This window comes from Drosophila serrata, unplaced genomic scaffold (assembly GCF_035046125.1).
Source record: "Drosophila serrata isolate PLE 108 unplaced genomic scaffold, ASM3504612v1 contig_276, whole genome shotgun sequence".
In the NCBI taxonomy this organism is placed as follows: Eukaryota; Metazoa; Arthropoda; class Insecta; order Diptera; family Drosophilidae; genus Drosophila; species Drosophila serrata.
The window spans coordinates 9061473-9085714 of NW_028257174.1; the positions used below are offsets into that span (position 1 = coordinate 9061473).

Genomic DNA, 24242 nt, shown 5'->3' on the forward strand with positions numbered 1-24242 from the left:
AAATATTTAAATATATAGATTATTACACTTAATTCTTATTACATATTTGATTTGTGTACAGAAATAAATCCCATGGCGCTTATTGCCTTTAATACAAATAGTTATCGTTATGTGCATCATGCACATTATCGATTTAGCATTATACAAACATGATGTATATGGGTTTTTTTGGGAAAATCTAAATTGATGTTATGGCTGAATGTTTGTTCGTTCGATCTGTGGTATAAGTACAAAGAGCAAGACAACTATTTGAGGAACTTTACAAAACTTTCTGGGGGGATTTTCTCATCTCAATTGAAAGGGGGGTTTACAATTTTTGGGCGGGTAACTAAAGAGCATACTATAAGCAAATAATTTTTAAAGATCAACACACATACACACGTGTATGATAAGCATTCCCTTTTTAGGATTTTTTATATAAATATATATATAGTTTATAAGGCTTTTCCTTTGCTAGCTCAGCGCATTTCATGCGCTCATAAAACGTGTACTACAATTACAAAAAAAAAAAATAATCGCAAAAAACTAAAAAAAAGTTGAAATTAGATTAGAAATTATAAAATCAAGTGAAAGATATTAAAAAAAAAAAACATTTTACACTTATTTGACGCTAATTTACTTTTGTTTAAAATAATGCCCTATCGTTAATTTAAAAAAAAATGTATACTCTTCTCTCGCTTTTTACAATCTAAAATTTAGCTTAAATATTTTTACTAATGCATATAAATATTGTATGTATGAATTGATGAATTCCTTTTCCATTTCGCTTTTCGGATGATTCTCTCATTTATATATAATACTTGTGTAAGAGAAGTGGGCGTGGCCATAGCATTTAGCAAATATATATATACGTATATATTTCTAACCTGGCATGCTGCTTTAATAGGAATTTGTTTGCTTTGAAAATTGCTGCTCCCAGCAGGGAGATCGATCGTTTGATCCTTCCTCGCATCCTGTGCACAATGGATCACCTGAAAGAAAGAAAGCAAAAATTAGTCTCGGGAAAGTAAGATATGACTAGGATTCCCTGCTAGACTTACTCTACAGTCACTAGACCCGATTGGTTAAGTGAGTTTTATCACTTCGTTTGGGTGGCGGCGGTGGCGGACGCTTTTTGGCCGATCCCGCCGGCGGTGGCGGCAGTGGAGGAGTGGCCCCTCCATCTGGCACAGAACCACCTGTCAGGGGAAGGCCAGGGGAAGAACCTACAGCTCCGCCACCATTCCCGCCGCCATTCGTCTGGGCGTGCACATTCTCGTAGAGCGCATTGTGGGCATATTCGTAGTGCTCCCGCACCCAGTGGCTCACATTGGCCGTCTCGCGGTAGTAGTGCGAGGAATTGGCCCCCGAATTGAGGTTGTGGGCGGCCAGCAGATCCTCGTTACTGAAATCCCTGAAGCCAAGCACCTCATGCGGCGTAGTGGCCGGCTCCAGCTTGCATTTCTGTGCCACCTGCCACTTTTTGCGCATTACGCGCTGCAGATCCTTGAGGAAGTCACGGGGCGGATTCGACGCACTCTCCTGCAGACGCTTCGGCGAGGTCACCTCGCTGCTGCTGCTCCCGTTGCTCTGGCTGGACAGCCGTGCCAAATCAGTGCGTGGTGGCAGCATTGGTCCGGGTGCATAGGTCTGATAAGCCGAACCCGATCCATTGCTGGATGCCGAATTGCAGTTGAGCACGGTGCTCGGTGAGCGCTGCGGCAGCACTGGTTCCGGCGAGCACATTTTACGGCGCAGCAGGACCGGCGAATCGGCAAACGAAACCTTCTTTTGAGCAGGTGGCGGCGGCAGCGGCGGTCCTGCCTGCTGCTGGGCAGGGCCCACATAATCGGGCGGTGCCTTGTACGGTGGTGCTGCCTTCAGGGCTCCCGCTGGCTGCTTCACAGCCGGCTTAATAGGTTTGGCTGGCACTGCCGGTGGCAGGGATCCATTCCTATTCGGCATAGCCATTAGTGGTGTGCTCATTGGTGTGGGTGTGACCGGGCTAGGCGGACCTGCATAGGTCATGGCCAGCACCTCCTCCGGTGGTGGCGGTGGTGGCAGTGAGGCCAGTGATAGCTGGGATCCATACACATCCTGATCATCGGGCCCCTCAAAAGCGGGTGGTGGCGGTGGCGGTGGCAGCGAATCCAGCGAAAGCGTGGATGAGCACATCAGCGAAGCGGCAGCAGCAGCAGCAGCGGAGGCATCGCCTGGCGGCGGCTTGGCACAAATGCTGGGCGTCGGCGTGGGCGTCGAATTGCTGCTCGATGAGTTGGAGGAGGCACTGCCTCCCACGACTGCTTGCTCCGATGCCTGCTTAATAACGGCGGCATTGGGAACTGGCCGGCGCTTTAGTGTTCCACTGCCATTGCTCTCCTGCGATTTGCGGCGGCTATGTCGACGCGTCAGGGTGCCACTGCGTTCCGGCGAGCTGGCCTCGCCACCGGCGCTCTCGCAAATGGTGATCTCACCCACCTCCTTTAGCTGGCGTGTCATTGTGGTCAGCGGGAGGTTTGGTTTCATCGAGGGCTTGCGCTTAATCGTCCCAGTGGTGAACTCCGAATCAAAGCCATTGTTGTCGTCCGAAAGGCAGCCGCTGGAGCTGCTGCTGGAGGCGCGTGAGGTGCGGCCACTGGTCGAATTGGACATGCTGCTAATGGCCGAGGATACGCTGCCGCATTGCGACGGCACTGCCGATGAGATGCTCGAAATCGACTCGCTGCGCATCGATGTGGCAAAGCTCGACTGAGAGACGGCATCGTCGGGGCCCAGGCAGAGATCCTCCAGGAGTAGCTTGTGGCTGTGCCACAGCTGCTTTCCATATTTGCACACACGTATGGCCGTCAGCCAGCGATCCAGCGTGGCCATATCCTCGGCACAGAGCATTTTGAGGGATCGACACGATTTGCCCAGCGAGGAATCCACTGCAGATTTGAAGCCAAAGGTGAAATCCGTCGGTGATTTCCATTTCTTGCGCCATCCCAGGCCCGTGTAGACGTTGTGCCCGTGGAAGAGCGTGAGGCAGGCCAGGTCGCGGGTATTCTTGCTCTTCTCCTTGGCAAAGTAATACAGGCCCGATGAGCGTAGGACAAAGTGGTAGCGTTTCCAGCCCTTTTTGGGATCTGCTTTCATGTAGAGCGGTCCATCCAGCTGCAGCTGCACAGGCGATTTGAAATATTCATCCAGCAGCATTTGACGCGTTTGCTCATCGTGCTGGCAACCGGGTGCCATCTGTGGCCCCGGCAAGTACAGCTCAGGGCGGGCGAATAGAGCCAGCTTGTCAGGGCGCTGCTGGAAGAGCACACGGTTGCCGGCGTCCGAATTCCAGGCTATCAAATTATCCACCAGCAGCTCATGGTCCTCGAAGAGGCGCTCTGTGGGAATGAGAAATTAGGGATTAGTAAGGATACTAGTAAATCAAGTTCATGGTTTAAAGACTCACCCATTTGAAGATCACCCAGATGCTCCACCAGTGCCCAATTAGGTTGCATCACCACATGATTCTTATCCGCCAGCAGACGCGTTACCTGACCGCATACCATACGCTCATCCACCAGCAGCGATTTGGAGGCCCCATCGGCTGTGAAGGCCTTGACAAATAGACGCCGAATGGATGCACTCTCGAGCTTGTGGAGCGCCAGCTGGATCTTGGCCGCCTTGGAGTTGTTGCCATTGCCACCGTTGCTCTGCTGACCGCCATGCTGTTGACTCACCTTTCCATAGGCGGCCAGCTGCTTTTGCTGCTGCTGTTGTTGATGCTGCTGCTGCTGCTGCTGTTGCTGCAGCTGCTGCTGTTGCAGGGATGTGTTCGAAGAGGCCGACGATTCGCTGGACAGCAGCGAGGCCGTGTCGCTAAACAGCAGCGAAACTGTGTCACTGAAAGCCGAATCATTGTCCGGGGATTCGGTGCGTGGCTCTCGGGATGTGACCACGCCCAGCGTGATGCCCGTAGTCATGCCACCGGCCAGCGGCAGTTGCGATGGTGGCGGCGGCGGTGGCGGATGCATATTACCAGGCGGTCCCAGGCCCAGGCCCATACCGTGACCATTCTCCGAGATTCCAGATGAGGAGCAGCTGCTTACGTCCGCGGAAATGCTGCTATTGGTGCGAGAATGAGAGCGCGACGAGGCCGCCGACATGGAGGCATGGCTAGGTGGATGCGGGACAGCTCCCATTCCTGGTGGCAGTGGTGCTGCTGCTGCTGCTGCTGATCCCACACTGGGATGCAAAAAAGATGCCTGGGCATCGCTTATTTGCTCCTCCAGCTGGCTCAGTTCACCCAGGATCTGATCCAGCTCCGATTCCTGCGTATCCTCCAGATTGGCCATGGAAATGCGGTAAGTGTGCGACGGTGTCGTCGTTGATGTGGTCGTGGTCAATGGGCGATCACTGTTTCGGCGCAGCTTGACGCCAGCGCCAGCACCAGCAACGCCACCAATTACCGGGCAATCCCCGCCAGCCACGAAGCCAGCAGTCGTCACACCACCACCTCCGCCTGCTCCTCCGCCGCTGGCAGCTCCGGCCGCAAAGATACCCCTTAGGTTGATCTGCAATGGAAATATATGAGTGAGATTAGCAATAAATTTATTTATTTATTCGTTTTTTTGTACTAGGGAAAGGGGGAAAAGACCCCGTAACATATTTAACCACTAGTATGGGTTTTATTCTGGATTTCCATATATTAAAATTGAGTTAAAATTAACTTTAGTTAGTTAATTGATAACCTTAAGCATTAGTTTATTTATTTTTTGAATGAGAGTATTGGGAAAATCATATTTCAAATGAAGTAAAGTGTAATGATAATCAATATTTATCTATTTTGACTTTTAAAATCCGAATTTGATTCTAATATAAACTAGTTCTTGCTAATTTTGGCTTGATATTAATTATTACCATACATTTTCATGAAATATATTTTGGAATAAACATGTACTGAAGCAAAAATTCCACTTAAATAATATCTATACCCTTCAAATTTAACAGTAAATTATAGAAAGAAGTTTAAAGCTTAAGTAACTCTTAACTTTTAGACAAAAGTCTATAAAAAATCGAAAAACTAGTATGAGAACCTAGGGCTAACCTCATCAGAAGACATTTGAAGTGATCTTGGCCGAGTGCAGATTATAAATATGAGAGTTTCAGCTGCAGAATCTCAGCCATAAAAGTGTGTAGGCTTATTATCGTTGGCCAACGATCACTTCTTGTTGACCATTGATGGAACGTGCCACCGTGGAACGTCCGCTCATGAATGAATGATATTGCAAGATATGGCGAGATTCTGTGATTTCACGATTAGCCAATTGCCGATTACCAATGCACAACAGCTGCGTTATAATCCAACCTCCCTTCCCTTCCCTTTCCTTTCATACTAATCCCGATCACCATTCAAACACGTTACACATTTCCGTTCCAACAGCAGCAAGTAGTTGAGTAGCAACAACATGGCTAATGTTGCTTGGCAATCAAAAGCTGAGCCGACAACCCCCTATTCCATATCCATACTCCATACTCCATACCCATTGCTATACCCATACCCATGCTCATACCCATACTCATACTCATACCCATACTCATACCCATACTCATACTCATACCCCCTTTCCTCTTCTGATACCCACTACTTTTGGCGTTTCTCCAGCAGCCGCTCGTTGTAGACATTGCTGCTGATAGTTTGAGCTTTGCTTTTTATCGCTTGGCGTCTATATAGCCACTGCGGCAGCTGTGGGAGCCAAGTGAGTGAGTAGCAAGTGTTAAGTAATTTTCCGAGGCATAAGTCACGTACTTAAGGGGGTAGACCACCCTGAAATTTTTTAAAAATCTAATTTTTTTTTTTTAATCAATCTTGATGCTGATATTCTTACGGTCATTTTAAGACATCGGGCTTAAAAATATCTCGTTACTTGTGGATTCTACAGCCATTAGAAGTGAGCGCTGCCGGTATACCGTAGAGTACTTTCTTTATCTTCTTTTGCGTTTTTCTCAAAACAACGTTTTTTAAAACGGTGTACATGATTTCTCAAAAACCGCCGGACCGATTTTCTTCAAATTTTTTACACAGCTTCTCTATAATGCCCTCTATGGCATGAGGTAGGATTTTTTCGATATGTTTTTTTGTTTTAAAGTTATAAATTTTTAAATCAAAAATTTTGTTAAAAAAAAAAATTTTTTTTTTCAAAGTGCTCCCATTTGCTCAAAAAAAATTATTTCCAAAAACGGCTACGTCATGCTATAGCCATACTTATATAGCTTATAAAAAATTTTTGTTTTTGAATTTCGGATAACAAATGTGGTGTGCAGCATGTACACCATCCGACCATTCCCTAAAAAAAATTCGTTTTTTGACTGGCTATATCTCCGAGGTTCGTAAATATTTTTTTTCTTTCAATAAGTATTTTTTAGTTTAACATATGTACTTTGATGTACTAATAAATAAAAAGTTGTATTCCCAATACCTTAGTCAAAATGAATTTTTGAAAAACCCTCCAATTTTCATGCGTTCAGGGTGGTCTACCCCCTTAAGAGACAAAAGAACATGGACAGTGACAGCGAGGGAGGGAGAGCTGCGAGAGGGAAAACCCACTCACAATGACTGGCAATTGGCCAGAAGAGAGAGAGAGAGATACAGAGAGAAAGTCCTCAATGGATACGATACCCCTCAATGGAAATCCGTTTCCCATCACAGAAAAACAGTGACAGACAACAAAACAGGAAAACAGTGACTTTGAGGCATTCACGACAGATGTGTGAAGATATAGTGATCAACTCTGCACTATTTTAATTGCATTTTATATGCTAAAAATAAATATAAACATCATTGGCCTAGAACGCCAGGATATCCTTTTCATTTGAAGAATACAGACACTGTAACAATAAACTGGCAAAACAGTGACTTTGAACTATGAATGCGAGAGATAAGAAGTATTATTTCATCTAGAACTAGTTTTTGCCTTGATCTAATAATCTTTGTAAGCAAAAGGTCAGAAGAAATTATATACGAGTCTTTGGTTTTTATACATTTTTAGGGTATTGTAATTTTAGTTAGAAACTTGTTACAATATGAAGGAATAATATCCGACCCCATAAATCATGTATATTCTTGATCAGCATTAAAAGCCGAATCGATCTAGGCATGTTAGGGAGTAAAAAAATTTTACTTAATTTTTTCGAACTTTTATAAGGGGTTACATCGTTATTTTTTTCAACAAAAATTTCGAGAAAAATTTCAAATTTTAAAATTTTAAATTTAATATGCAGATTTATTAACCTATTTAAAACTAGCAGGGAAACGTTTTCCAATTGGAAATTAATGCATTTTTGGCTTAGTTATGATCAATTTTCCCTATAAAATTTTTTCCCACTTAGAAATTTTGGGTTCCCAAAATTAGCTTCCTTTCTAGTTTGTTTCTGAGCGTTATTTTAAAAATGCTGAACAAATAAAGAATATATGTCTTATTAAATGCTGAATAGATCCTGAATATATGGTGAATGTGAGCTGAATATGAGCTGAATATGAGCTGAATATGAGCTGAATGTATGCTAAATATTTGCTGAATAAATGATGAAGATTGAATAAATGTTGAATGAATATTAAATAGAATAGAAAATATATTCAATAGATGCTGAATTGATTTATAATTTTAATTTAATTGATGCTGAATAAATTATAATGTCATGAATATATACTGAATAGATAGATGCTGAATTTGTTTTGAATAAATGCTGAATATATATTTAAAATAAATGCTGAATATATTCGTATATGTATAAATATTTAAAATATCCTGAATAGGTGGCTGAATACATTCTGAATAAATGCTGAATAAATACTAAATAGATGCTGAATAAAAAATGCTAAGCATATCCTGAATATATGCTGTTTGAAACTATAAATAAATCACGAACACAGTAACTTGAATATTACATATAAGTAATACCAGTTTCAAAGATAATGCAATTAACAATTTGTATAACCATTGTCTCTCTAAATCACTTGCATTGGAACTTACAACCTGAAGGAGCTCTTGTCCACGCTTCAAGCCGATCCTCAACGATTCTTGGTTACTGTGACAATGTGTGAACATCGCTGCCTAAAGCCGGCTTGCAACTGGTCATCACTTTGGAAACTTGGCACAGACGAAGCGAAGAGTGATGGAGTTGCCTCTTTAATGGCCTTTTCAACGCTCGACTGAATGAGTCATTGCGTGGCTCGAAAAGGTTTTTTGTTATTGTCGGCTGTTATTGTTGGTTGATGTTGTTTTTTATTTTCTTTTTAGGTAATTGGCACTTTACCCAAACTAAACTCTAGCAATACTGGCACTGGTTACTGGCACTGGCACTGGCGGATAAGATCCCAGCACCACGTCCCCAGTGTCAGCTGTGCAACGCACCACGAAGGGCAGCCAGGCACCCAGGCAACCAGGCAATATGCCGGATGAAATGCGATGTGGGGAAGGTTAAAACGAGGTTAGAGTTGGTTCCATTCCACAAATGAGTACATGTCGACCCGCTTGGTTAGCGTTGATTTATGAACAAAAGTGTATACAAAAATACACGGTATATATGATATATGGTATATGGAATATTGGTATATAAGAATGCAGATAGAGAGCGGCATCTAATGACCCCCACACTCAATACTCTATCGCTTCCCCAAAGTTCAATGACAGTCGCCACAAACGAAACAAATTCCAATTGACTTTGCCTTTTGGGTAGAAAACTTTTTTTCCAGGCGGGGAGGGAAGGGGTATTATGGACAAAAGGGGAGCACGGTGTGGTCGCCACTAACTTGGACGGAGAGAGGCAACAGACCCCACACAGCATCCCATTCTCGCGACCATTTGTTGTTGTTAGTTTACGACTCTTGTTTGCATATTTGCATAGGTCGGGTGGTCGGTCCACTACATACTACTGCAGTGTCCACCGGCTTTATGGTCGGATCCACAGTCCCGTCCCCATTCCCTGGTTCAGCACGGCAAGAAATATTATGGAAAAGTAAGAATAAAAGCTAGCTTTGGGAAGCCAAAGTTTATATACTCTTGCAGGTTACAGAAATTGAGTCAGAGAAACAAATCGGAAACCGAATATACATCAGCTTTAAATATTGAGATTCTTTGAATAGGAATTTTAAGATATTTTCATATGACTATTTTTCCCCATAAATCAAATTTTAAAAAACTCATAACTTTGCTAAAAATACATTAATTTTAATTCGGAAAGCTGTTCTATGCTAGTTTTTATCCTGTTTTTAAATCTGCGTACTCAGTTTAAAACTTTGAAAATTTTAAATTTTTGTCAATTTTTGAAAATTTTAACGATGTAACCCCTTAAAAATTTTTGAAAAAAATGAGAAAAAAAAATGTTTTTTCTGAGATGCCTAGAAAGATTCGCCTTTTGATGCTGATCAAGAATATATATGGTTTATAGGGTCAAAAATGAGTCCTTCATATCGAAAGAAGCTTCCGACTGAATTTATAATACCTTGCAGGGATATAAGAAGTAGAATTTAGTAACCTGATTTCTGTAATTTAATAAAACCTACCAAAGATTAGCAAAAAATAGCAGCCATAAAATAATATGTACAATATATAATATAATATATACAATATATAATATATATATATATATATATATAATAATAAGGCTGTATATAATAATTAAGGCTGAGAAGTGGGTATCAAGTGAAGTATAATTAATAATTTTTTCCACTAAATCATTATATTAAGACATAATATGAAACCTAATATTAATATTGTTATATATATTTTTTTTTCCCCCTTTTTTTATGTGTACTAGCCCACTGATGGTCCTCACAACCAAGTGCCAAGAACCAAAGGCAAACAGAAACCAAAGAACGCGACACAGAAAGCTGTAGACTGGAGATTGGAGAAGGGAGAGCCGGGAAAAGAGAATTCCAAGCAGAACTTCTCCAAGCTCTTTGCTCCATACTCCCAACTCCAAGTTACAGTTGAAGAAGTTCACCAAGGAGCTGACCAACCAAAAATGGAATGAGTGAGAAAGGTATCCGTCTTGGATTCAAGACCAGAAATAAAATACTTGAAGGCAATATTAAGAAATATTATAGGAAATAAGAAAACTTTTCAGGGTAAAACTTAGGACTGCCTTTGTTTTTACATCTTTATGGTGATCGAAACTCATATAAATAGTACAATTTTATGGCCAGCAATAAAAAATGTCTGTTAATATCACTTTAGTGTTTAAAAGTGTTTTGAGTTACAATCAATAAATATCAAAAACTGGCACTGCACTTGGTTAGGTGACTCTATTATGTTACGGCAGCTGTTTATGGATTCGAAAATTAATACAAATAAAATATGAGACCTTAACGAAAAGTGATTTTTTAGTTATTGTTGAATCTAATATGGTTTGTTTATGCAGCTGGGCTTGCGCACATGCTAATGCATTGTTAATATATACCGACTTCTGATTAAAAGTTGTTTAAATTTGTTTTAAATTACAATCGTCAAATGTCGTTGTTGTTATTGTTGTGAATCTGGAAATAGGTTTTTCTTACTGCAGCAGTTCAATGTTCTTGGCGGATCGGTTTTCTGTCGTTTACCTTGAGGCACATGGCACCAGATCAATGCTACCTATTAATATATATGTGAATATGTACCTATATAGAGGCATTATTTCCATGATAAACCAATTATAGCCTCGACGGAGCCGATAATTATATGGACAGACAGACAGAAAGAGACATGGACCGTGGTCAGTGGAGAGGAGAAGCTATTAAGTTCGATTCGAGGTTGGTTCCAGTTTCACTTCCACTTCCACATCCATTTTCACTACTAGTTCCTCCACCTGCTGCCACCAGATTGTTAAGAAACCTAACCCAATAGCTGCCCTATCTTATCTAGAGCTGCTTCCATCTAACAATTGGGCAAACAGAAACACAAAACCACCCATGACCTACTCCACTCCCATGGAGCTAAGCGTTGGTAAGTAAGTAAGTAAGTGGCATGTTCTGGGCCCGTTCCACTCCCTAGGGAGCTACTTCCAGAGTAATTACTTTTACTTTGGCGCATTACAAGGCTCTTTCCCAGCAATTAACTAAAACCCACTGACGTCACTCGCTGGAATGAGTGAATATAAATGGGAATGGGTATGGGTATGGTTAGGGGCATGGGAATGGTAGAGGAGCCAAAGTCCAACTTGACTTGGTCCCCAGGCCCGAAACGCATTATGAATATTCTCATGTTTGTGGACATTTACAGCGACTTCCGTAGACGATTAATAAAAACAACAAACAACAAAACAAAAAAGCAACGCTGCCAAAAAAAACACACACACAAAACAGAAAAAAAGAGCAACCAAACAAAGCTCAAGAGTGGTCAGGCAGGCAAAAAACTAAATTAATACATTAAATTTAACTTTTAATGGGCCCGGAGACACGCCACTGCCTTATATAGAGTGATATAGAGGGAAGCTCAAAGCTACCATCGCTCCTTTTCGCGAAATTGTCGCTCATAAAGCGCGTAGAATATATATATGGAATAAAGAATATATAATGCGAGTGTGACTGTTTCATATATTATCATCATCATCATTGAAAGAAGCAACACAGAGTTGGGTTTTAACTCGGTTTTAGCTCTACACTCGACTTCATTGCGTTTCGTTACGTTTCGCTACGGTTTGACTTTGGGTTTGGTTCGTTAAGCAGCCTAATTGGTGGCCCCTATCAGAGCTATACATACACTAGAAGAAATATTATAACCCTATAGAATATAATCGAAATATACAAGTTTTATGGTCACTTTTTCATAGAAACAATTATGTATCTTGAAAAGGATAATATACGGTTGGTTTTGATACTTTTTAAGGATTTTGAAGATGGTTTACTGAAGAATTGAAAAGGAATTTAAATAAAACGGAACTAATTCAAGACTTTGTATATTTATCACAAAGAAAATTAAAAGGTTAAGACTTCAAATAGTTAATTATCAGTTTATTCTAGTATTAAACCAAGCGAAGGTAAGAAAATTTAAAGGAAACCCGTTCTTCAGGGTAGGGAGCGCGTGATTTTTCTCTGTGTATTCAGCAGAGTTAAGTTCAAGGCAAGACTTTATATAAATATATATATATATGCAACAGGGCAAAAGGAATATAAAGTAAACCAGGAAGAGGGGACAAACTCCGAAACGAAATTGCCGGGAAATGATAATGATGATAATAAGGCCGTACTGTGCAATGTTCGGTGGTTCCCATGACTGACTTTTGTCACTGCCAAGGGAATTCATCTGATAACAAAGAAACAAATTAAGCTTTAAAATTAGTTTTACTTTGAATTTTGTACAAGAAGTAACAAAAGAAAGGCCTTCAAATGTGTTATTATGGATATTTCTATAAACAAATTCAATTCTAAGCAAGAAATATAGTTTATAAACATATTACTTGATATATTTGCTTGAAAGCTGCTGTTTTTTGTGTTTGAGTATACGACCAGCATACAGAGGGATCATTAAAGTGACGATGCACCCTTCATAACCTTAATCTTTCATCCTTTTGCTATATATACTTCACTTTCAGGAAGCGGAAAAGAGGCAGAAAAACCCATTAAATCAACATACACGCGACCCTTAGAGAAACATCTGTCGATCCCCTTTTTTTTTTGAGAAGAGGGTCCGAAAATCCTTTGACAGGGCATTAAGACGAATCTTGGAAGAACAAGCCAAGAGGGTCCAGGAGAAATCTGCGTTCCAGACCAGTCTCCGTTCTCCGTTCTCTGGTCTTTTGTTTTTTGTTTTCCTTTTTCGTGGCGCGTGCAAAGCGGCAAGTGACGCGTGTCCTTAAATGCAGCTGCTGCTACCTCGGAGCATAATATAATCAACAATAAATCGGAACCGAGGTTTTGGCCCCTTATTTCTTTTTTAGGGACAACTGCTACGCACTCATCCTCATCATGGGCAGGGGAACCTCCACACAACAATGGCAATTGCACCTGCTGCCAGCCAGCCAGCCAGCCAGTGTCAGCACAATGCAAAGTGGTTAAAGGAGAACCTTTACCCAAAAACGGACGATGACGTTCGTCCGCTTATTCCACTCCCCTCCAGACCCGTCCTTCTGAGTCACACACACACACAACACTCCACTGATTATGAGATCAAGATAGCCTCCGTCTCAGACATTGTAGAACCGGGGAACAGATGCGTTTTTTTTTTTTTTTTTGAGTACATCCTCCAATGGTGGTTGGTTATCCCATTTGTGCACAATTCAAGGCGTTTTCCAAGTACACTTGGAGAAGGAAATAGGTCTGAAAAAGGGGCTCCAAGAAGATGTTGATGGATTGATATATATCTAGAGAACCTGAATGGTAATCTTATTTCTTTTGTATCTTGCTACCTTTTTACAGAAACTTAAAAAATAATTTAAATAATAAAAATGTATATAATGTTATTTAGGTGAGAAACAATAATTACTCCCAAGTCTTTCCTCAAGTGTAAAGGCCAGTAACTTGAGACATTCTCTTCTCTCGTATTGTGTGTGTGTCTTTTAGGGGTTGTTCTTTGGCTGCTCGGCAGGCGATCGGATCGGGGTCCACCCACCACCACCAACACCGCCACTCCCCTTGGCCATCATCATCCCACATCAATCACTTGTTGATACCGAGGCCAAGTATTAAAGTGCAGTGGCAAGTACAATAGTTGAGCGGATGAAAGGGGGAAATTGGAATATGTAGCCCTAAGCATTTTCCGTTGTAATTCCCTCATTTCCCAAAGACTATATTATAAATCATTGGAACGTATGATTACGCGCGTTCCCTTTGCCCTTTCTACATTTTGACAAATTTTTTTATTGCAGCTCAATCAAATTAGAAGGGCGAGATAGAGAGAAGGAACTTTTGGGGAGCGCGCTTTCAATTCCCCCCGGGGGAAATACTAAAGAATGGAAATAATACCATAAATCAATGGAAAAAAATGGAAAGAGAATTGGATTGTGATAGCCATCGCTTTCAATCAATGTGCATTATAATTTTAGAAATGAATTCGGCAAATTGGTAGCTAAATGCAAAGCCCACGCACACTACGATGCTTTTCCAGTGGCGTTCCAATGGAACGAAACCAATTAGGAACGGAATGCGGAATACGAAATGCGCTAAAGACCATCTCTATAAATTATACAGTCATCTAGTCTATATCTAGATCTTGCATATGTAAACATACATATACATATATCCCATGTGTTAGAGTCCGCTTTTAAATTGCTAAAATGTTTATGGCGGACTTTAGACGAAGTCAATTAGCGAAAACACTGAGCCTGGGAATGGGAATTGAAATGGGAATAGGGAGCGGGAGCGGGAGCTGAAGCTGGAACGGGAATAGCAATGGAAATGGCAATGGGAATGGGGATGGGGATGGGGATGGAACTGCGACAGAGGCTAGGCCTTTGAAATGGGAGCAGCAGCCAACTCTGATTTACAGTGTGACCGAAGCCCATTTGACGCAGAGTTCAATGCGCTAAATAATCCCCATCATGCAACTGCATTTGTGCCTCTGTATCTGCTTGTCTCTCTGTTTTTTTTATTCCTTTTCCTCTGTTCGCTCGTGTGGCAAAATGCAATCTATTAGCGAAATTGGGTCACTGCACGCCCACTTGGTAACACACAGGGAGAGCACCCTGCCTCGCCTGGCACGACTTCCCGATCCCCCCCTCTATCACAGAGATCGAAACCGATCCGTTCCGACCCGATCCAAATCCAAATCCAAATCCGAGTCCGTATCCGAATCCAAAGACGATGATGATGATGACGACGACGACGACGTCTGCGAGGCGGCGGCTCGGCTCGTGTTTAAATATAATTTACAAATTGTAACAGACGCCCACAGCGGATAAAGAGGGGAGAACCAACACCGAAACCAATACAAAAACCACAACTAAAAATACGATACAAATAAAAATTTTTGCGCTAATTTTGAAATGAAGACGCGAGACCCAGCGACCCCAAGAAGCCCAGAAGAAGCGGTGGCACCGCCAGAAGAATCCAAAAGGGACAATGGCCTGCAGGCTACCGATTAAAAACTCTAGTATTCTGAACTTTTTAAACAGTTTTAAGCTTATAATTTTGGCATAAGAAATGAAAATGTTTGTTTTCTGAAAGATCTACTATATCTATAATCAGAAGATAATACCCTGAAAATCTTACAAAAACTTATATTAAAGTTTAAAAACAGTTTCGAATTTAATATTGTAAAGAGATCGTAGTTGTAAATACCGGGTGATTACTGTAGAATAGATCAACTGCACAGGGTCATCGGGTGCATGTGTGGGAAGTGTAAAGTAGAAGATGGAGACATACAAAGAGAAGAAAACGAAACGAAATGACACCAAATAATGTGAAAAAAAAAAGACAGCAGAGAAGAACCGATAGACCGAGAATTGATAGCCGCAACATAAATTGACTAGAGCGAGGAATATGAAAGGAGAAAGAGAGCCAAACAAACACACTCAGAGAAAAATAGAGAAAGAGCGAGCCAAGTGGCGAAAGAGCAGCGGAGCGAAGGCGTGTGAAGCAACAAGCCCAAGTACATAATTTCGAAATGAATATGGCGACAAAAGAATTTTAAATATGTGCGCGTATGCACGCTGTACATGTGGATGTAAATGGAAATGGAAGTGCGTGTGGCTGTGTCTGTGTGTGCCGTACATTATTTTCCCCATTTTTGGTTCCTAAACGGAAACAAGCGATAATAAAATATTTACAGCGACAGCCAGCAACACCAACAACAACAATAAATGAACAGCGTCGCCGCAGTTGCCGCATAAATATTCAGTCGACGTCGCTGCCGCGACAGCGCATGTAAAAGCGAAAAGCGAATAGGGAACATAAAATAAAAAAAAAAACGGGGAAAAGCGAAAACGCAAGCAGGGCAAAATCAAAGGCAGCAAGGCGTGTAACAAGAGAATCATAAAATGTAAAAGCAATAGGCCCACAATAACAAGAAAAAACACAAGAATATGCAGCCGCACTTTGGACAACAATAACAAGAGAACGGGGGACAAAACAACCGCAAGAACAGCTTCCAGCTTTTATGTGCTAAAAGCTACAAGAAGTAGAGTCGATCTTTGTATACCCTACCCTCAAGTTAATAGAAGAAAAACAGAAAAATAATATAAAGTATAAAAAAATGTAAGAAATGAGCTTATAATAAATATAATAAATTATAAATACTTTCCTAAATTTTGTTACATATAGAATTAAAATTATTTATCTGAAAAAAGCCGGATATACTAAATGGATTCGGCATTCAACCGAAAGTGGAATATCCTCGACAAGAGTATGGGGAAATAAGGGTTTGTGGGGAGGCGAGGGTCAGGTGATGCTCCATCCCCAATGCCGATACCGGCAAATTGCTGGAAAAAAAATCACCTCTTGGGACGCCAACAGACTGGCGGCACAGTGGGCCGCATCAAGGCCTCGTGTGGGCGAAAAATTAATTTCATGACTGCGAGGAGATTGCGTGTGTGCACGGATTTACGAAACCCACATGTGTGTGTGTGTGGGCGGGGTGTAGAATCACAGCCAGAACCAAAACCAGAAGCAAGAATCGAAAGGGGGAAAGCTAATGTAATTGCAACAGATTTGCCCTGGTACATTTCCATTACGGATCACTCGGTCAAGTGGACCATTACCCAGTAAGTAATGCAATATAATGAAGATCTTCCCTGCAGCTTTACTCTTTGACTGGTAAGTGTACTCTGCAAAATATATATTGTACTTATAAATCTCTATCTGCCAACATTGGATTCATTTGCAAAAGGATTTGTATCTTGTATATGTATCTTGAAATAGGATCTTTTTGCAGTAATGGGTTATATTTACATTTTAATAAATGGGTATTACAATCCTATCACTGAAAACATTTTTAAATATCAACATTCTACGCGCACTATCTTTGAATTATAACAAGCAGTACGAGTACCAGTACCAGTAACCCAATTCCCAACTATTCAAATAAGAAATCTAGATAAGATCGTCTTATAATAATTGTTTGGTTTTTAATATAACCGCCAGGTTATCTTAGGTATATATTCTTTGCCGATCAAATGGCTTACGAGAAAGTGAGAAGTCAGGATTTATTTGCTTGCCTACACAACTGCAAATGCTCAGGAAGATCTGTTAATAAACAGTGTTTATAAACACTGTGAAGCGATAATATTGTCGCCACAGAATAAACAAAGTTTAAATCTCCTGCGAATTTAAATCTCAGATCGTGTCCCCTTGCAATAAATATTTAGCCTGGGCTGTGAGATCGAGTTGTGTACTTTTCCTAGATATTACCGGTGGACACATATGTGGAACAGATTCAATTACGAATTACTCGGTAAAATGCACATGTTTCTTTTTCAAGGTATGGTTAGCTAATGACTTTTTTGTGGTGTTGTTTTTGTGAAATAAACATATCAATTTAATAGTCATATAATGAAAATCGTAAAAAAAAATCCCCGCCTTGTTTTTATTTTTCCCATAATAAATGCGTTCCACTGTATTATTCCATTTCAAAGCGATTACATAAAAGTTCTACATAATTAAAAGTATTAGGCATAACGACATTACCTAATTTAATAACAGCACGTATTTAACCCACAGTCTTTTCATTTCTTCCATTTTTTAATCCTACATTTTTTACTGACCAGTGATATTTTTTTTAATGGTAACCACTATATCCATTTTTTCTGATCATTAGATCAGTTGATTGGATTTATGGGGTTCTGGAAAAAAGATCTTAAATCTTTCACGACAATTCCAAAGAATTACAATTTTTTGTATTTTACAACCTTTTCCGCATCACCCGCTAGTCAATAAATGTTTTTGTCTGTATGACAAACGAAAATGACCCAAGACAAATACCCTTAATAGCCGGGAAAACTTGATTTTCTTAAATCTATAAAATCAATCACAGATTTTCCAAGAATTGTCGCATGAGTCACACTGTTTTCTCTCCCTCTTTCTGCTGTCCCCTCTTTCTCCCGTTAAATCGGCGAGAGATCTGCAATTACAATCTGCTTTCGGTGGTGTGTGCGTGTGAAGGGGTAAAACGGCTGTGCGTGCATGTGTGTGTAATGTAATTAAAAAGAGTTGAGCAAATATTTGACGAACGTGCGGGAGCAATTAAAGGAAAGGAGTTAGAGAGAAGAGAGCAGCCAAAAAGAAGTCAATGAAGCGGGGTGGAGAATAGAATGACGCACATACATACATATGACTAGACGAAAAACCGGCGAAAAATAGGCAAAAGACAAAACGGGACATTGTCAGGGTTGCCACCTTCGCTGTCCGTTGCCAGTTGGCAGTGGAAAGGAGCGAAAGGAAATAGAGATAAGGCACAGAAACTGAAGACGGAGTAAACAATAATAAAAGCTCCCCTTTCCGATGGGGCATAAAACTAAATAATAAACTGCTGTCGATGCAATCCATTCCCCTCATCTGCACCCCCAACGACACTCGGCCGAATGAGAGACAAAAGCGAAAACGCATTAACATTAACTGCCAAAAACAAAAACAAACAACAACTCCCGCCGCCTTTGTCCATCTCTTCCACGCAAACAACTGTGCTTTTTCAGGGGCGGGAGAGAGAAACGAATGTGTGCGTGTGTAGGTGGGTTTGTTGGTGTAAGGAAGAAAGAGATAGGGACTGGGACTCTTATTCCGTTATTCCTCTTACCACGTCGACGTTTACGTCAATTTTATTTCGATTGCCGCTCTCCTTTTCTCGTCGCCTGCTGTTTCGCCTCCACTTCTCTCAATTAACCAAAGGCACTTTTAATTATTGCTTCATTTACCCCGCGCAATTCTTTTTCTTTTTCTTTTGCGGCTCGCCACCCGACGTTTTCGTTTGTTTTGTGTGAACAACAGGCAGTTATAAGGAACTTAATAAACGCGTACAGCCAGCCAACAAGAAAAAAAAATGCGACGCAAAGAGACCGAAACGGAACGCGAAATCAAAAAACCAAAACAGAAATGAAAATAAAATAATTGTGCACTTCGATTTCCGCGCGCGCTCTTTTCCAATCAATCTCGCATTTACCGACCCGTTGTTTTCGTTTCGTTACTACACACATTCGCCTTCCAGTACCGTTTCACGCTGCGTCGCTCCGCGTTGCGTAGCTGTCACGTCCTCTTCTAGCGTCGGTTGAAATGGAAATGGCGAGAGAGCGCGAGCCTCGAGGCGATGTCGCTGCCGCTGCGGGGCGTTGCACAGTGGCGCAATTTCAGTTCTACATACCCAAAATCTTTTTAATCTTTTTTAGCTTTATAATAAGTATTTTCTTTTTGATAATAAGCTAGGATTTGTGTCTTTTTCAAAACTGTATAGTATTCCAGCATCTGACCTTAAATTAATTCTTGTTTTATTATATTATATTAATTTCCATTTATGGTACTGTTCATATATGAACCTTATCGAATTTTTGGATATTTTCAACTCCACCCAAGTAATCATTAATTCAAGCAAATAATAAATTTACTTGCGTAAATGGACTGACCTTCCCCTTGTGCTTACGTAATATACATGGACAACCGTTAGGGCGTGTTTATTCCAAATTTCGTAGCTGCATTTGACATTATATTAATTTTGCAATGCCATTTGTTCCACTGTACTCAGCTGCTGCGTCCCTGGCACTGCCAACCGGCGTGAGGATGCAAGGAAGTTGGCAGGACCGAGTGACAGATGCAAGTGCGTACACCGAAAGAACTGAGTATATTCTTACAATTTTTGTTTGATATTTTTGAAGGAATAAAAATTTCAAATAAGCATAACTAAATCAAAAATGCATTAATTTTAATTCGGAAAGTATTTATGTGTTAATTTTTAGAATGTTAATAAATTTGCATACTGAATTTAATATTTTGAAAATTTTAAATTTTTCGTAATTTTTTTTTTGACAATTTTAACGATGTAACTTTTGAAAAAAAAATTAGCAGAATTTTTTTTGCTTTCGACATGGCTAAAAAATTCGCCTGTTGATGCTGATCAAGAATATATATGATATATGGGGTCGGAAATTATTCCTTCAATAAAATAAAATAATAATAGCCTCTGCAAGAGTATAAAATCCTACATAGAAATCTATACTAATACCCTATATTAAGCCAGACGATTGGGACCTGCCAGAGAAATTGTATTTAATCCATTGTGTTTGACATTTACTTTAAATTTCTTATTTACAAAACCGAGTGAATGCACTTGGTTTTATAGATTTGTTTGCGATCAAACAGAAATATATAAATCCAACATCTCGCTGATATGGAGTATTTATTGTTGACAAAATATCAATTTGTTTTACTGTCATATTCTCTGTGTGTGAGGTGAGCAAACAGAAATCGCAAGGTAAACACAGTTTTTGCCAAATTCTGCGGCACTATAGACGCAATTAAGCAAATTTGACACGCACTCCCTGGACCCACGAATGTCCTGCTGTGCATCCTTGAGGTGCACGCAATGGAATCCTCGCACTGCGGCGGGATGCGGGATTCGGGATTTGGGATTGGGATCGGGACATGGCACGTAATTGCAGTTAAATTTTATTGCAGTCACGTAGCAAAGAACAGGGAAGACGACTAAAATTGAATGACCACTCAATCACACTGTTTGGATTATGAGATACCCTGCAATTTTGGAATATCTTTCAGATTCACATTTTTTTTTAGGAAAAACTGGTTGTAATTGAAGATTGTAATAATATAATTGACGAATGTAATTATCAAATAAGAGTGCAAGACTCGGACAATATCTAAGCATATTATAAAAATATTTTTAATAATATTTAAATAATTTTGTACATATATTATTTTATTCACAATAAACTAACACGATATTATAAATTTGAAATTATTTATAATATTTATTCTGGCAATATTACCATTCTGAGGGATGACGTAGAACTAATCAACCTTCCATGTTAAGGGTAGGCGCTAACTGATGGAGAATAAAAACGCAAAAGGAGACGAAGCGAAGCGATGTGCTGTATATCGCACATCGTCTTTCATCGGGAATCGTGTTTTCTTTGCCGCTTTCCTCGTATAAACAAATCGGGAACAACTACAGAACTTCCAGAACGACTTTAGATCTGTAAACTTATTTACCCCCCCCCCCCCCCGCCTTTTTTTTCAGAATTTATGCACGGTGAAAGTAATGGGGCAAGCGCAGAGAAAGAAGCCAAGGAGCAAAAAAGTTAGTACACCAATTAATGTGTCGGCACTTTGAGGAACTAAACGAGCGTTAACCCCACAGATGCGGTGGTATATTCTTTACACGAGGAAGTTTTAAAATATATGAAAGAAATAATTGTTTGTAGCAAATAAACAATTTTTAAATTGTACAATACAATACATTTATTTTTCCTAATTTGCGTTTTAATATTTTAAGTAAATGCGTAATTTAACCAAGAAAAGCACGTAATTTTGTAAAACAATATAAATATATATTTGATTGACATCGCAGTCTGTGGCTTTTGAAGGGTTAACTCTAGCTGTTTTTATTGCCTTTGCCATGTTGTTGTTTCCACAGCATCTGGCCTAGAGATTAATCATCGCACTCTCTGCGATCGCCTTGACTCATTTTCTTCGAGTGTTAAAACAAAAATAATAAAAAAAAATACGAATTCAAATATCGCAACGTATATCACTGGCTGGCACTGAACTTTGTACCTGGGATAAGCACTCCGTTTTGGCTTCAAGTTATGCACGGACCGACCACGCCCCCTTCTCCAGCAGTGCAGCCAAAAACAGCCACACAAATCAAATAGGAAAACGGACAGACACTTGCAGAAATTAATAATATGGGCAAAGAATTAAAATTCCTAATCTAATTGATTTGTTTAATTTAACTTAAAAAACTCCTACAGTTGGTGAAAGAAAAATAATAGTTATTCATATATTTTTTGTAAGCTATTGCAATTTACACTTTTTTCAGTGTATTTTCGGTGTGTGGGAGTGAATTATAAAGTATAGAGGAAATACAACAGAAACATACACACACGCATACAGATATGATACTTGGGAGTTGCATGGAAGATACTTACATTTGTTATTGTTGCTGCTTCCTCAAGGCAACTGAGAGAGTTGTGCTGCTGTTGTTGTAGCTGTTGCTGAAGTAAGTGCTGTTGTTGCTGTAGCTGCTGTTGTTGTTGTTGCGCCGCAAGACCACCACAATCCATAGTACTGGCAGTGAAAAGGTGAAGAGAGGGGGCCCACAAAAGGGGAGTGGGAGTGGGAGTCGTCAATTGAGAGCGCTCTTTGGGGCCGCTCTCCCTCTCCTCTGTCGCTCTCCTTCCCTCCTATATTCTTTTCCCTTTGTGTGCTCGGCGCGCCGCTGCGATCGCTTATTGCAGCGAAATGAAAACCGAAACAGACACCAAAAAGTTCGGCATAATTGAAGAAATGTGATGGCGATCCGTCTTGAATTTCAACGATTCGCAGCTAGGGACCCGTTAACCGCTATTTCTTCTGTTTGTGTCTCGTTTCCTTCTTGTATTTTTTTAGCTAACTTTGCAGCTTGCCTTTGTGCATTTTCGGTCGAAAAACCGCTTCCTTGCACTCGCTCTCGCTCTTACTCTTTATCTGGCTGTCTTGCTTACTCCTTCTCCGAAAGTTGCGTGGGTGAACGGGAGAGCAAACAAAACGAAGCGAACAGGGCCGAAGTTAACCGAAGTCGACCGAACGCAATCTGGAGTTTATGCACTGGGACTACTACACCCACACTGGCACGCACGCACACCAACAACACTCTCATGCAGCGCTCGTCCTCTCTCGCTCGCACTCTCGGTACTTCGCAACTCCAACTCCAGTTCCAATTCGAAATCCAACTGCAAATGCGTTTCCAATTGCTATCCAGCTTTTGCACTTCCTCCGCCTCAATTAATCAATTAGTAATCCTTTTGTGCTCTCCACGGCTTTACGCCATCAAGCCCCGTTAGTCGCTCGGCCGTTTTGTTGTTGCTGTGCCGAGTGCATTTGCATTTGCAGCCAGCAGCATCGCACAAAAGAAAAGGAAAAGGAGTTCCCTCCTTCAGCGGCCATCGGTGATTCACCAACAAATTTAATGGCACTGCGGATATTTACTTCGCTAGGATCGCAGGACTGGCGACGGGTTCGAACACACACAAAAAAAAAGCGAAACAAAACAAACGGATGGTACTATCAGGAAACTACGAAAAGCCCGTGCGTAGATTTTCACGAAAAACGCCCCGCCCGCACCGTAGTTGTGAAGTTTTGTTGGAGATGTGAAAGCATCGATGAGTGCCATCGATACTATCGATAGCTTTTGAACGATTAATGGTATTGGAAATTTATAAAATGACAATATTAATTAAATATTAAAGGTTTTTGAAAATCCAGTTACTAATTGAATTGAATTTATATAGCAGAGAAACTAATCAAACAATTTCCGGGAATTGAAGAAGTCCAAGAAGTATATATTATTATTTATTTGAAATGCGGCCGATACCACTTAGCTAATCTCAAAATAATATAAAATAAAAGCAAAGCAAACAAATTAAGAATATAAATTAAGCTGACCGCTGTTGCTTAACGTGTTGCATTATTTTTTATTAAAATAAAACTGATCAAAAATAAATTTAAAAAAATAATAATTATAAATCATAATTAAAATGTATAATTATAATTATAGGTTGTTGAAATTCCAGTTACTAATTGAATTTAATGTATATACAAAAAAAAACTTATGAAAAGCTTTTTGGAATAGACTTTTATTTATATGAAATGCGGCGGATTCCATTTAGGTAATCGGAAAATAATATACAAAAACAACAAAGCAAATAAATTAATAAGATAAAAGCCCGCTGTTGTTGAATGTGTTGCATTATTTTTTATTAAAATAAAACTGATGACAAATGTATTAAAAAAAATATATATAAATTTTGATTTATTAATCGTATTGGAAATGTATAACTATAATTATAGGTTTTTGAAGTTCCAATTACTACTAAAATGTAATGTATATACCAAAAAAAACAATAAAACATTTTCCGAAAATAGCAGAAGTCCAGAGATATACATTTTATTTATATGACATGCGGCGGATACCATTTAGATAATCGCAAAATAATATACAAGAAAAACAAAGCAAATAAATCAATAAGTTAAAAGCCCGCTGTTGCTGAATGTGTTGCATTATTTTTCTTTTAAATAAAACTGATGCAAAGTGAAATAAAACTAAAAAACAATTAATATATAAGAATAATATCGCTAAAAACATCGATAGTTATAGTATTTTCTAGTGTGTCCG

General features: G+C 40.1%; 1 protein-coding gene and 1 long non-coding RNA gene across 3 annotated transcripts in view; one reads left to right on the forward strand and one right to left on the reverse strand.

Moving 5' to 3' along the window:
- LOC147643333 (uncharacterized) overlaps positions 1-10331 on the forward strand; it is a 49044-nt gene extending 38713 nt beyond the window's left edge. Inside the window, exons 2-4 of the long non-coding RNA XR_015272418.1 lie at positions 7998-8196; positions 8256-8445; positions 9775-10331. This is a non-coding gene — a long non-coding RNA (uncharacterized LOC147643333). The remainder of the gene's footprint in view (positions 1-7997; positions 8197-8255; positions 8446-9774) is intronic.
- Positions 197-23220, reverse strand: pico (ras-associated and pleckstrin homology domains-containing protein pico). Of its 2 annotated transcripts, none has more exons than XM_020950118.2 (4): positions 22018-23220; positions 3425-4529; positions 1041-3356; positions 197-971 (listed from the first exon to the last, which is right to left on the reverse strand). In XM_020950118.2, exons 1-3 carry the CDS (start codon positions 22150-22152, stop codon positions 1051-1053), a joined length of 3546 nt encoding a protein of 1181 aa, XP_020805777.2. In that variant the 5' UTR covers positions 22153-23220; the 3' UTR covers positions 197-971; positions 1041-1050. The 2 variants fall into 2 exon arrangements, with proteins under 2 accessions (XP_020805777.2, XP_020805778.2); XM_020950119.2 differs by lacking the exon at positions 22018-23220 and adding an exon at positions 18660-19152.
- Between the last annotated feature and the right edge of the window lie 1022 nt (positions 23221-24242).